Source organism: Punica granatum, chromosome 4 (genome assembly GCF_007655135.1).
Source record: "Punica granatum isolate Tunisia-2019 chromosome 4, ASM765513v2, whole genome shotgun sequence".
In the NCBI taxonomy this organism is placed as follows: Eukaryota; Viridiplantae; Streptophyta; class Magnoliopsida; order Myrtales; family Lythraceae; genus Punica; species Punica granatum.
Genome location: NC_045130.1, coordinates 28,702,270 through 28,717,953, shown reverse-complemented (window position 1 = coordinate 28,717,953; position 15,684 = coordinate 28,702,270). Strand labels below are relative to the sequence as shown.

The window sequence follows — 15,684 nt, the reverse complement described above, 5'->3', positions numbered from 1 at the left end:
CCTAGGCTTTTACAATTGATGCATTTGTCAATGCAATGGACTAATGGGCCAGAGCATGAGAACCGAATCAGCCCGAAGAATTAGGCTCCTTTAGATGGCCCTCCACAACTGGCCAAGAGGCTAGGAAAATCCAATGGTGGGAGTGGGCTGCGGCTCATGATGATGGGGTCGGCTCGCCCTATCCGACCGTCGACCATCAATGGTCGATGTGTTGCACTAGCGTCGGTGCAGTTGGGTGCTCCCTTCTCTGCTGGGCCTTGGGCCAGGGATGTTACCATCTCGGAGGGTTTGGTTTGTTGGGCCTCCATTGCGGGCCTGGTCCGGTTTAATGGAACTGAGTTTGAGTTGAGAAACATATGGTCCAAGATTTGTCAAGAGTAAGGGGAAGGGAATTACATAGCACGAGGAAAGTTTAGTATATATGTGTGTCTTTTCTAGATGAATCCTTTTCCCAATTCAAAAGATGGCGATTTTTAAGATGACTTCGAGAATGGGCCCCCCTCAGCGTTGGATGCAATAGTGTCCGCAGGGTCCACATGCATCCGACGCAAGGAAAGACGTGTTTTAGTGACATGGAGTCATTGTAGCAGGTGATATATCAAATTCAGAGAATGAGAATTTCATCATGAATAGGTGAATTCATCCATCAAGGTTTTAGGATTTGAAATTTCTTTCACCTAATCTGGGTTTGTCTTAACAGTCGTATATAGTCGAACTTGGAGAATATCGAAGTTCTTACAGCTTACGAACTGGTTGACGGCTATCAGAAGAACTGCATTTTGACGACACTACTTTGGCGGATTTGGAGAAACTTGTGCCTTGCAGAGACTTCTGTATTGTTGTCTAAGAGATGAGGGTCCACATAAATATGCTACAATGCGAGATAAATCGGGCAGTTGTTCACAGACGACATACATTGTTAATGTTTAGGGAAACCCGGCGTACACCATATTCTTAGAACCTGCCAATTGACATAACAGAGCAGAGAATCAGAACACACGACATCAGTTTGATCTCAACGGCCTTCTATCTGGGTAATGGTCATCTCATTTGATAGAGAGTAATCCACGTCCTCGTGATTCCTCTCGTCGAAGAAGCCCAGTTGCTTGGGTTGGGGCAGCATTGCACTCTGACTGTCCAGCATCAAAATCACTGATGCCATTGACGGTCTGTCCTCAGGGTGTCTCTGAACGCACAGAAGCCCAATCTGGATGCATCTCATCACTTCCGACACTGCGAATGAGTCCTCCATCTTCTCATCGATTAGCTCAAACGCTTTGCCTTCAAGCCACAGTTTCCAAGGCTAAAAGATGCCACATTTTCAATCTACCTTGCACCATTTATGGAAGAAAGTGTATGACAGTATGAACCGTAAGTATGAAGCTACTTACGTGTCCAAGAAGGTTGAAGTTGTGATCGGGGTGACGAAACGCTCTATTCTTTCTCCCGCTTATGATTTCCAGCACCAGTACTCCGAAGCTGAAAACATCTGATTTCGTTGAAAATATCCCGTCTATTGCATTTTCCGGTGACATGTACCCGCTGCAGTCGGATTTCAATAGATTAGCTTGAAGTTACCAGTGGAAACCGATCAGTAAATCTTATATGGTGAATGAAAATTTTAGCAACTTACTAAGTCCCAACCACTCTCATTGTCTTCTCTAACATTTGATCGCCTCCGACAGCCCTAGCCATGCCAAAATCCGATATTTTTGGGTTCATCTCGCTGTCAAGTAAGACATTGCTAGCTTTGAGATCCCGATGAATAATTCTCAGTCTCGAATCTCGATGTAGATAGAGAAGCCCACGGGCAACTCCGACGATGATATCAAATCTCCTTCTCCACACAAGAGAGTTAGCTGCTGTAACATTACCTGAGACAAATTTTGGGGATAGTGAGTTCCCGAAAACAAAAACAGAACTTGACAATTATTCTTAGCGGAAAAAAAAAAAGTAATAACCAGTTAGAAGCGTATCGAATATATAAGAATTGAGGCTACCATTTGGCATATACTCGTAGATCAGCATCCTCTCCTCTCCATCTATGCAGCATCCTAAAAGCTTAACAAGGTTCCGATGCTGAAGTCTCGCGATAAACAGAGCCTCATTCTTGAACTCGTCAGAACCTTGGCGGGAATTCTCCGACAGTCTCTTGACAGCTATTTCTTTCCCATTCGGCAATTGACCCTGAAGAAATTAGCACCGATATATCATAGGATATTGGGACAGACAGTGCTTTTTCAGTATGGAATGGATATACAAAAGTTACTAAGAATTCAGAAATATTTACCCTGTAAACAGGCCCGAAACCACCCTCTCCGATCTTGTTTAAGTATGAAAAGTTGTCGGTTGCTTTTGCTATAGCCACAAAGTTCAGCATCGGCAGTTCTATATCATCTCCTGAGTGAACATCTACATGTCGCCCTGATAATCCCAAAGGAAGATTTGGGTGGAATTTACGAAACAGAAGCATTAATACTAATTCAGGTGCGACATTCACAACGTCGGAGTTATGATAGTTAACATACAGGATTTGATTCGAAAACTACAAAAAGCAAAGAACAGAAAACCTACCTCGTACTTTCCTCGACTTTACCCAAACAAAGAGAGCCAGGATCAAAGCTAAAAAAATGGATGCAGAAACAGCAGCTCCCACTATCCACCTTTTCCTATTTGAATTTGCTGCAGATATAAGGAAATGCAGTTAGTGTTGTGGGTATACTAGGAAGGTCTAATCGATTAGAGCGGGAAGCATTACCAAGATCTGACGCTGTTACCCGAATGAAGACATTCTGATTGCTTGAGAACTCATTAAGCTGCCTCATATCGATAAGATCTCCGTACCAGATCAGACACCCGCTTCCTCTTCCCTCAATATCCGTAACAGAGTAGGCCGAGCAAGAACAGTTGCTAAGGCACTTGTCTCGGCACTCCTTGAGGCTCATGCTCGTATTTATCCAAAACTGCAACATATCGGGCACCTTAACACCCTTGAGCTTTCGAAAACCTTCCTTCCCAGGACAACTCGATGGGTTCTTCTTCACGCATCCCTCTGACCAACCAAGCGCACTCCAGTCTAGTGGAGATTTGGGGATATATCCAGTTAAGCAAGAACATATCCGAGGGCTGTTTATGGTGCAAATTGCATTGGGCCCACATTTCCCATACTCATCGCACGCATCATTGGGTATAGAATACGTGACGCTCCACTCCAGATTCTGGTCGCTCCACAGGCAGCGCTGAAGTGATCCGGTGTGGCTCAGCACTGTTCTTGTTATGGTGGACTTGTTCGAGACGTTGTACGTGTAGTAGACCTCATCGGGTGTTTGCACAAAGCTTGGTCTGATGGTTGACAGGGAGGACATGCCCAGGCCGCTGAAGCGGGTCCCTTCCCATGGACCGCTCCGCTGGATCACCTTTGAATTGTACTTGCGGAGGAACTTTTGTGGCAAGCCCTCGAGCTCGAACCCGTAAGTGAAGTCACCCAAGGAAGGGTCATCCTCTCTCTTCCACGAGGTCAAATACCGGTCCAAACTGACTCTCAAGTCCCATCCTAGCTTCATTCCTGCTAGTAAAGTATTGGTTGGGTGATCAAAGCTCTGCCACAGGTAATCATCCGAGCTGCTAATACTGCCTTGGTCTCCGAGGACAAGATTCCCAGAGTCTAACAGTGGCACGACTGTGTCTTTCGAGGTAATGTTTGCGATACCGGAGGACCAGATGATCCTTTCTGTTCCATCTACCAGGACAAGATCTCCATCATTTCCGATCTTCAGAGCCACAGACGACGAGTCGTTGACGGGACTGTCCCTGTTAGCCACCCACACGACAGTTCTAGTTGGGATGTTATGGAACCAAATCCCCAAGTACACCGGGCCGGAATTCCTGGGGCTGAAGAATCCTAGCTCAAATGTCCCTCCATCTGAAATCAGAGTTTGGTTGCCGTTCATTGGACTAGACGAGGTTATGGTATCCACGGGTGCGCATAATCTCGATACAAACAGAAGGGCTGTTGTCATTAAAATGCAACAGAAATAAGGGGAACATGCGGTCTCCATAGCTCTTCGATTGAAGACGACGGCGATTATGGATGAACTATGAAGTTGGCTGATATTGCTGTCAACATAATTGACAGTGAACAAGTTTCACGACATGGGGAGGAATCAGAAGGTATATCTGATAAGGTGGAAGAAAGAAATTGATTAATTAATTTTTGCCATGTTTGACTGACATCTCTAGGAGTTAAGATAGTCAGCAGAAGTTGGGGAAGACTTTGACTTAAACAATTCCAATGTGAAAGTGACTTCACGCAATGTTGAGAAAATTTTCAAAGGCCGTCACCGTTAGTTGCTTTCCCGGGAATATTATGGCGCTTTCAATTTAATGTGTTATCGGAATTCGTCTTTTCCCGGTTTTGTGCATATGGAGCTTCGGGAGTGTGCAATTGAGAGGTCGACTCGGTTAAGTCGGAATTATGAGTTGAGTCGGGTTCCGATGGGCTTTTGTAACTGTCCATATTATGAACCTGACACAGCGGAACTAATTGCGATATGTTGATTCGCGCACGAATACCAGATAACAACCTTCTATCACCTGTTGATTTTACGAATATCAGGAAATAGGTATCAAACTCGAACAGATCCGAGATTGGGAGAAAGAGCACGGTAGCTCCACAACTTTATTGATAAAATCCGAAAATTAACTGTCTTAGCCCTAGGGCTTTACAAAACTTAAATAGGGATTAAAAAAATCTAAATTGCACAAAAATAAATAAACTTTTCTAAAATTGCAAAAATATCCAAATAACAATAAAATGCCCGTTTGAGACCCTAAACGATGGAATTTGCCTTAAATATCGAAAAATCACTGCGAATTTGCCTTACAAAGCTTAAGCCAATATGCATTCGAATTGATCTTCTCGATCACCTCTACTGACCCAATCTTCCTTGCTGAAAGCTTGTTGTACTCCCCAGCAGGATATCGATCCTTAGTAAGAATTGCCCACACATAATCACCCACTTCAAATTCCACCGAATGGCGCTTCTTATCTGTCGCTTGCTTATACTTGGCGTTAACTGTTGTCAAATGTTCAAACACTGCTTAATGAATCTCTCGCAAGCTATCCACAAAATCTGCTACCTTACCATGAACTTTAGATCGGTTAGGCAAATGAATTAAATCCAGAGGACCCTTGGGAACAGCAGCATGCACAACTTGGAAAGGGCTAAAACCCGTGCTACGATTGACTGCATGATTATGGGCAAACTCAGCTTGGCACAACTTGATGTCCCAACTCTTCACATGCTCCCCCACCAGACTTCGCAGCAAGTTACCCAAAGATCGATTCATGACCTCAGTTTGCCCATCGGTTTGGGGATGATAAGCACTGCTGAATTACAGCTGTGTATCCACCATGTTCCATAAACTGCGCCAAAAGTGGCTAAGGAACCGGGTATCCCGATCAGAAACAATGGACTTTGGTAATCCATGAAGACGATACACCTCACGAAAGTATAGCTGAGCTACTCGAATAGCATTTGTCGTCTTCTTACAAGAAATAAAATGCACCATCTTAGAGAATCGATCAACAACATAGAAGGAATCATTACCATCCTGTGTTCGCGGTAGACCCAGTACAAAATCCATGCTGACACCCTCCCAAGGTCGCGATGGAATCGGTAATGGCATATATAACTCGGCGTTGGTAGTTGTCCCTTTGGACACGTTGCAGACCCGACACCTCTGCACGTACTTTTCCACCTCCTTGCAAATGGTCGGCCAAAAATACGAGCCTTGCACTAACTGTAACGTTCGATCTCGCCCAACATGCCCTTCTCCATGCAACTCCTTGATAATTTGCAAACGGAGGCTGCAATCTGGAGTACACAACTGGTTGCCCTTGAACATAAACCCATCATGCAGCAAAAATTCTGACTTCTCTCTAGCACGAGTTTTCCCCAAAACATTAGAGAAATATGGATCAGTCTCAAGCAAATCACGAAAACAATCAAAGCCAGGTACCTCAATACGCAAATTAACCAGTAGATTGCCCATGTGGCTCAATGCATCAGCTACCCGATTCGTCACCCCTGACTTGTGCTTCAACATGAAGGTAAAACGCTGCAAATAAGCAATCCACGAGGCATGTCATGGGGACACCTTATCTTGGCGGTGAAGGTGTTTTAATGCATCATGATCAGTATAAAGCACGAACTCCCGATGAAACAAATAATGCCGCCAATGTTTGACTGCTTGTACCACTGCATAGAACTCCACATCGTAGGTGTTGTAATTTAACTTAGCCCCAGAAAGCTTCTCACTGAAATATGCGACAACCCTGTTGTTCTGGCTCAAAACTGCTCCAATACCCACTTTAGAAGCATCATAATGTAACTCAAAGGGCTGAGCAAAATCAGGCAAGACTAATATTGGGGCAGTCGTAAGACGCATCTTAATAAGCTGGAATGCCTTCTCCGCTTCCTCCGTCCACACAAACTTTCCACCCTTCATGCAATCTGTTAAAAGGCGTCATAATTGTGTTGAAGTGAGGGGTGAAATGCCTATAAAAGGACGCAAGTCCATGGAAGCTGCGCACTTCAGTAAGTGTCCTCAGTTGCGGCCATTGCTTCACCACTTCGTTCTTGGACTCATCTACCTTCAGTCCTTCATTGGAAACCACATACCCAAGGAATAAGACCTTCGACGCCATGAATACACACTTCTTCATGGCAGCATAGAATTTCTCCATGCGAAGCACACACAAAACTGCCCGCAAGTGCTGGAGGTACTCTATTTGGTCAAGTACTATAAATCAAAATATCATCGAAATAAACAACAACGCACTTGCCAATGAATGGTCACAAGGCCTAGTTCATCACACGCATAAAGGTGCTCGGTGCGTTAGACAGCCCAAAAGGCATCACCATCCACTCATACAACCCCTCGCGTGTCTTGAAAGCTATCTTCCACTCGTTGCCAGGTCTTATGCGGATCTGATGGTATCAACTCGTCAAATCCAGTTTCGTAAACACCGTTGCACCGCTGACCTGGTCAAGCAAATCATTCAGTTTTGAAATTGGAAATTTGTATCGCACCGTAATTTTATTAATGGTTCGACTATCTACACACATGCGCCACGAGCCATCCTTCTTGGGTATAAGCAAGGCTGGAACTGCACAGGGACTCAAGCTTTCACGGATATGTCCCTTGGCCAGCAACTCTTCGACCTGCCTCCGCAACTCCTCATGCTCTCCAAGACTCATCCTGTAATGGAGTCTATTTGGCAGTGCCGCTCCAGGCTCCAGATCAATTTGGTGTTGAATATCACGCCAGGGTGGCAAACCATCGGGAAGCTCATCAGGAAAGACATCCACATACTCAGCCACTACAGGTGCGGCTGCGGTTGGAATTGACGCCTCACCGGCCACGTCTTTTCCGATTAGCACATAAATTAACTGCGATTCGTCTACCTCTTCTTCGAACCTCGCCAATGACAAGAGCTTCGTTTCTCCACCCATAGAGGTTGGTTTCTTCGTCTCTCTGCTGGGCACTAACACAATCTTCACATTTTCAAACATAAAATTTATGAGTTAGTCCGCCCGTCATGAATCACACGAGGGTCATACTGCCACGGCCTCCCTAACAGTAAATGACAAGCATCCATCGCCACCACATCACACCACACATCTTTTTATTTCAAGCCAATAGAAAAAGAAACCGATGCACGTTTTGACACATTAAACTCACCCCCTTTTTTCAACCAAGCCAGTTTATAAGGCTTAGGATGTTTCTCTGTCTTGAGTCCCAATTTCTTCACTACCTCCGCAGAGACAATATTCTCGCAGTTACCAGCGTCGATAACAAAACGACACACCTTACCGAGAATAGTGCACATGGACTGAAAAATATTATGCCTTAGCCAATTGTCGTCTGCAACCTTAGGCGTCAAGCAGTGCCGTTCCTGTGTCTCCAGTCACAACTTCCTCGTTGACGACCTCCTCACTATCAAATTCAGGATATTTGGCTTCCTCCACATCCTCATCTTCGTCCTTCTCCGTGTCAACGAAAAATGTCTTTTTGCCAGCGGTCTTCCAACACTCGAACTGCCTGTGACCAACCTCGCCACATCCAAAACACTTTATCCCACTACCTGTTGGTCTATTTGGCTGGTTTGTGTTGTCAGTATTTCTATTGGCTCCTCCTGCAAGGTGGTTCACTCCACTAATACCACCACCGCTACCACCAGGACGACTTGCACCACTACTACTTCCTACTACTTCCTATACTGGAGGAATTCCCGAAATTGTTGTTGCCGAGACATTGGGTGGGTCAAGCATATTAACAGTGTCTTGAATTTGCACCCGCAATCCTCCGATATACCTCGCCACTAATTAATCTTTAGTCTCATGTACCTCATTCCAAACTAATTATTTTCCTCGAGACAGGATCGTCATAACCTATTTTTCTCGAAATACCAATTTGCCTCCTCTTCTGCCGCATCATTCTCCCCTGGGTGGAGAGAATTCGCCATCGAATTCGCCTTAGGAGTCCAGAGATAAAATTCTCCACACAAACATACACATCTTCCATACGTGACCGGAAACCGATGTTCGCCCATGCTCCAAAATGGATGATTGGAAAAAATTCTGACTCAAAATACTATGCCGCAGTGATTGGTTTGGTAGAGACATCTGACATTCTTGTCCTCAACTGTTGATTCGAGGTACGATACTTCTCAATTTCCGGCTTCAACCTCGCTTCCCTCCTATTTTTTCCAACTCCCACCTTATGCAGGTGATATGCTTCCTGAATTGTCTCTATCCTCTCCGGACTCATGTAAGCAATCGTCCCAACAGATGCGTCCCGTGGATCCATAGTCTTTGCCAGGTCCTAACTGACCCAATCACCAATCTTGATGTTCCCTGTCACAATCTCCTCCTTCTCATCGAACTCGGGCTCTCCATTGCCTCCCGCCACTAAAAATGCGTCATCAGACGGATCCTCTTTCGAAAACAAAGTTGCGTCCCCTTCAGAATTGGAATCATACTCGATTTCCTCCAATTTCGCAGTCGAATTAGGGACTCGGCCACGCCTCGAGTCGACCTCCTGTTGGGCCTCCAGCAACGCTCCCATCTTCTCGGCTAGGCGATCCACAAACACACCCAGCCTACGCTCCAACGGTACCACCAGCTGGGTATCAATGATATGCTAGATCCTCCGATTCAGTTTGTCCTCCTCCGCAACACGACGTTGATTAGCCGTTCTTCAGGGCGGCATTGTTGATCCAAGAATGAACGCGGCTCTGATACCAACTGACGCAGCGTACACACGAGTAACCTGTCAAAGACCCGTTGATTTGAGCACGAATACCGGAACTACGACCTTTTATCACCTGTTAATTATACGAATATTAGGGAATATGCATCAAACTCGAATCAAATCCGAGATTGGGTAAAGAGCACGAAAGTTCTAAATTTTATTCACTAATCAAAAGACAACTCCCTTTAACCCTAGGGTTTTACAAAGCTTAAATAGAAATTAAAAATGCATAAATTGCACGAAAGACAAACTTTTCCTAAAATTGCAAAAACGCCCAAATAACATAAATGCCCGTTTGAGGCCCTAAATGATGGAATTCGGCCAAAATCTCGTCTTTTCATAGCCAAAGGCTATGAGTTTTGCTCCGGAGGCCGTTTTCCTCGAGACAGGGTCGTCATAACCTATTTTTCTCAAAATACCAATTTGCCATCTCTTCTGCCGCATTAGAACTATTCCTTGGCATGAATATTTTATAAATGGAATCAGTTATTTCTGATAAGACGATATCACGTATTGGATTGTAGGATTTCATGAGAAATGGTTCTTCGTGCAAGAATAGACCAACGTATCCCATTTTACTTGTGAAGAAACTTTTGCATACTTTTCTTATTAATCTCTTATTAACTTCGCGGAACATACTTTGGTGCACTAAGATTTAAAAAAGAGAAAGTAAAACACGACTGACAACAGGAGCGAATCCCAGATGCCAAAAGGGTCTTTAAAAATAAATAAAATAGAATACAATTCACAACACAAACTCAGATGTCAAGGGGTCATTGGGGTGATTGAAATTGTAGTCATATTTAAGAATCAGTCTTACAAATTAGTTGAGTAGGATGCAAGTAATCAAATCAAGAAATGGACGTGGTTCACTCTTGTCCCTTCATTGGTATTTCTTTCTCACCTTGCCTTTCGTGATGTAAAAGGCAAATGGGTACACCCCGATGCATGCTTTTGAGGAATTTAAAAAAGTAAATATTCTAATATGAAATCGAGTTACAATGATACGCTTGATACGTTAATTCATGTTTAGTATTTGAGTTTAAGTGTTTAGTGCTTTTGTAATTTGTGATGGATTATACAAAATACTAACACTTCAATCGTAATATAAACTACTAAGTAAAAGTAAAAAATATTTATACTAATCACGATTATTAAAAGTACTAAACACTTAAGTAGAAATACTAAATACTTAAACGGAAAGTACCAAATGTGTTATGGTGACTCAATCTCATGTTAGAAACACCATTCAAAAGGATAAAAAAAATAATTAAATAAAACTTTGGACTATCTTTGGATTTATATTCTATAGTGTGAAAGCGAGTCCAGTCATTTTTGGTACTGAGATTGCATTTGATAAAAGAAAGTCCATTTAAATAAGGACCCCGCTACAATGACTCGTGTCATCGGGACACGTAATCTTCCTCGTCGGATGAACTTGGGCCCCGTGAGAACTGTTGCATCCGATGGTAAGAGGCTCCGTGTCATCGGACACGGAGTCATGTTAGAATTTTCTTTAAATAATTATCAGAATTTTTATATTCAAATGATCCCGCGAACGACAATTTGGTTGCACCCTCTTTTTTGGCCATTATTGCCTGTAGAGTCGCGCCTATTTGGATTTGCCTTTTATTTTTTATTTTGCTGGATAAACATCGAGTATTATTATTAATTCCAAGCATTGTTACAAGGTAACTCTCAAACATACAAAATGAGACAAAATTGGATGTGATACTGAGCTGAAACAGATCATGAGCATGAGGGTAAGAGGAGCGAGGAATCCAAGTACAAAGCCATTCCGAGAACGAAAGGAGAAGCAGTTTAATGTCTAAAACAATACTCTTAATATCCCAAGGAATCTGCCGGGGATCAAACAAAGCATTAGATAAAATTAAAGCGTCAGATTTGAGCCATATCTTCGAGCAACCGAGATTGTGCGAAAGAGAGGTGGCAGTAAGCATGGCCTGAGCTTCTGCGTGGAGTGGAGAAGGTGCTGTGGTCGGGGCAAACTGTGAGTAGAGTATGTCCCCGTTTATGGTTTTGCAGTTCCAGTTATGGCTGCCTCCGAGCCTCTCCAAATTGCATCTATATTGAGTTTCCACCAACTTTGGTTCAAAACGAATCTTGTAGATAGATCTAATTTCCTAGTGTTTCTCCGAACACCATTCATATGTAACTTTTTTTTTTCTAGTTATAAAAGAGTCTCGTAGATCTGGTACAATAAAATAAAAATCATAATTAACTAATAAATGGACATGAGTAGTTACACAATAAGTATCAAACTTGAAACTTTTTATTACCATATGAATTCGTGCGCCAATGCACTATATCCTCCTTTATGTAATCTAATTTTGTAAAGTATTTTCATCGCTTTACCCTACCCGGACATAATCTTTAGTTTTATTTGCTAAAACAATAAAATAATAAGAAAAAAGCAAAATTCCACTATTGCTTCTGTGTAGCTTAAATAAACAATATAGATAATAAGTTCACGGGTTGGCTTCAAGTTCAATCTATTATTAGTCCTGGAGTTAAAGTAATTTTACTTAATTTTGAACAGATAAATTGCGTCCATTGATATAATAATTTCTCAGTCCGTCTAACATGAAAACAAGTCAGGGCGACACTGTATTTTTCATTTTGCGTGCTTAGTATTTTGGTTCAAATGTATAATACTTTATAAAAAAAATTGAATTAAAATATTAAATAATTAAACTGAAAGTATCAAATGTATTATTTTAAATTTTTATCATGTTAGAATTTCTCCTTAACTGGTAACTATGCTGTATCTTGTGGTCATGATCACCTGCTCTTTTATCCTATTTAGTGTTGCTATGGCATTTTTAACAGTTTGGAGGATAAATCTATATCTTTGTCTATTTTTGTACATAAATATAAGTGAAGCTATTTATGTCCATATATCCGCCCCTCTATAACCTTTCATAATCCGAGATCCAACCAAGCGGTTAACAAACGGATAGATTATTATGGCATGTTTGTTTTCAATGTTAAAATCACAAAAATTTTAACTTTAACTTTAACTCAACACACTACACAACAAAAATACACACTTCTCAAGTAAAAAATTTTAACTTTAATTTTAACTCAACGCACTACACAATATTTGTCATTTTCCATAATCAAAATCAAAGTTACTTTAACTCTGAAACCAAATGCACCGTTATGATTTTAAAAGATTTTGATTTTTAATAACTTTCCTATCATTTCTAAGTAGTACAACCAGAAAAGGAAAAGAACTTTGCCTCTCGATTGTCAAACTAACAGGAACGAAAGGTGTTGTAGAATAAAACACAAAGTATGAACTTGTTTCATTTCAAATTTAACCCAATTTATCCCTTTCACTAACCTATCCCTTAGTTCAGTGCAGCCATCTCATTGATCGAGTGATTTTTTATTATTATTATTTTAGAAATAAAAACCAAAATTTGGAAAAATTAAAAGAGGTAACCGCACAAAAAGTCCCAATATTTTCAGCAAATTAACAATTTATTTCAACTTTTCAATTATTGTGATAAAAGGTAATGGTTTCAATTAACCATTGTGTGTCAAATTTGGACTTTTGTAGAACTGATATGGGCAAACCTTGGACGACAATAACCTCTATCGAGCTAATTTTTATCGAAGAATTTCAAAGGCCGAAACTATTTTTGGATGTTACACTTTTTCTTACATAATTAATTTTTTAGACTTTTAAATTTTTATAACATGACACCATAATATTCCACCATGTGTTACAATTTTTCTGATAATTAATTGAAAATTCATGCAACTGAAGTGAGGAAGAATCCTACATGATGTCTTTTCAAGTACTGACTCGATTTTTATACATTGGATATAGATGTTTAAGTGATCAGAATCAATATCCCAAAATAATTATGGAAATGAAAAAATAAATAAATAAATAAATATATATATATATATATATACATAGTACAAAGCCTGAAGTTCAATTGATTTTCTCTGTGATTTCCTATAAATTTCGTCGCTGCCGATTTTTTCAAAAAAAGAACGGAACCACTTTCGCTTTTAGACTGAAAATCGGGTTTCTTATTTATTATATATTCGTTGTTGAGTACAAGCTGTTAAATTCTGTCTTGGTGTAAAAGCCTAGACAGAGTCAAAAGCCATGACGTAATTATTGACTTAGGACGACCAAACGCATATTAAATTCGGGCGGGGGCGGGCGCGGGTATGTTTCACTAGTCATCTCACTGTATCCGGTCCGTCTTTGTTATTTTTTTCCTTTTCTTATTTTGAAAACAGAATTGTTTTGTTCATACCAGTGTTATCAGAATCGGACCGGATGATGAATCGGAAGGGATATGAGTTTATGGGTTTATGGGTCCAACCAGGGGTTCGATGGGTCGGACCGCACGTTTAATTAAAATAAAATAAATATTTATATTATTAAAAAAATTATGATAATTAAGATAGAAGTATGATAATTTCAAAAATATACGAGAATAGTGTAAGAAAATATAAATATATTTAATATTTCTTACTTTAAAATTATGTGGTTGGTAATATACTAGTATGAGAAGTAAGAGGTCATGAGTTCAAGTTCTTATACAACCAAACAATTTTTACAATAAATAATAAACCCATAGAACAGGCCGGTTCAATGGAATTTTGCTCAAAACCGGCCGGTTCTATGGGTCCGACGGTTCAAATGTGCATTTTGGGATAATCCGTTATGAGATAAATTTTCTACTTAAAAATATTTTAATTAGTATCACTCATCTGAGTCACTTATTTATAATGAATAATACTCAATTAATATTTGCTCCATTATCACAACCCATCCCACTTGTTGAATAGATTGACATGTCCCCTTAATGTGACTATTGGAAATAATATATCTTATATAACCTGGAAATTAATATTGTATTTTATGATAAGCCTATCTATATGACCATCCAAGAGATCACGAGCAGATTTATCTTTATACTCTTCCCCAATATATGAAATTTATCATGTGCCATGATAGACCAAGTCTTCCGGAGTTTGGCTTGTCGCTGGCCATGTTACATGATATTTGGGCTTGTGTTGCCAACCATCGCAGACTAATTAGGCGACGTCACCGGTGACCACAAAGGTTGATGCCATTGGCAACTTCATTGGGACTATGATTGCTGACGACGAGCCATCTTAGCCCCTTCTTTCGATTGACCATTCGAGTTTTCTCACCCTTTTTTTTTAATTTCATGTTTATTTATGTGAATACATTCAAAAATAATAATATCCAAAAAGACAGGTTGAAAACATGAAAAATTTTGGGAACCATTAAAAAGATGCCATCAATAAACTTAAAGTATTATAGATCTATCATTTACCAAATACGATCAACTTACTCTATTAATAAACAGTTAATTTTCAAGCATTGTTTAATCCAAACACAATGTAAAACTTTTGTCTTGTAACTAACGTGAACTGATTGAAGTAGTTCGACACTTATTTCCCTTAAATAAGGTCTCGGATTTGAGTCTTGTAATGGAAAAAATCCATGCTGTGAGAGCTTTACCTTTTAGTAAGCCGACCTGGCTCAAATTGAATTAGTCGGGACTAATGAGCTTCTAAATATCATGATACACAATAAAAAAAAAAAACTTTTGTGTAGTAACAAGCTTTGAGGTCATTCCTCTATTCTCAAATAAAGCCAAGATTTTTTTTTCTCCTCGATAAAATCAAGAGTTGTCCAATTCGTACTTATGTCCTGAGACTGATAATTATCGACTTAACCCAGATCATTAAGCGCTTTTAGTGAAATTTAAACTCCTGTACAATAGGTAAAATTTGCCACCTAATAATTCAGTTAGCTTTTGATTAACATTCTCGTAATTAAATTTAAGATTGATGTAACAAACATGGGTTGATTGAAACGGTTCGACGCTTATTCCACTTAAGTAAGGTCTCGAGTTCGATTTATTGTAAATGCAGAAAATTTACGCTGGGAGAGCTTACCCCTTACTGGACCATTCCAGCTCGACTGAATTAGTTGGGACCCAATTAAATTTTCGAATACGAGAGTTCACACCGAAATAAATTTAAGTTTGATGTACTTCAGGGGTATTCGAGCAGTCTAATAAAATATCTTGGCGAATGGTTGGTTGAGAATGTAATATATAAATACATATGTAATATTGAGGAAACTACATAAAAATATGTGCTATATTAGGGCCGTGGAATTGCATATTTTCCAATTTGTAATTGATTTCCTTGAATTTCAGGGGTATTCTAGCAGTCTAATAAAATAAATTTAAGATTGATGTACTTCAGGGGTATTACGGCAGTCTAATAAAATATCTTGGCGAATGATTGGTTGAGAATATAATATATAAATACATA

At 40.3% G+C, this 15,684-nt stretch overlaps 1 protein-coding gene across 1 annotated transcript; it reads right to left on the bottom strand.

Moving 5' to 3' along the window:
• Positions 1-708: 708 nt before the first annotated feature.
• On the bottom strand, positions 709-4,163 carry LOC116204597 (G-type lectin S-receptor-like serine/threonine-protein kinase At4g27290). Its single transcript, XM_031536756.1, has 7 exons — positions 2,759-4,163; positions 2,575-2,682; positions 2,291-2,424; positions 2,001-2,187; positions 1,634-1,874; positions 1,392-1,542; positions 709-1,303 (listed from the first exon to the last, which is right to left on the bottom strand). The coding sequence occupies exons 1-7, from the start codon at positions 4,056-4,058 to the stop codon at positions 1,016-1,018; spliced, it is 2,409 nt and encodes an 802-aa protein (XP_031392616.1). The 5' UTR covers positions 4,059-4,163; the 3' UTR covers positions 709-1,015.
• Between the last annotated feature and the right edge of the window lie 11,521 nt (positions 4,164-15,684).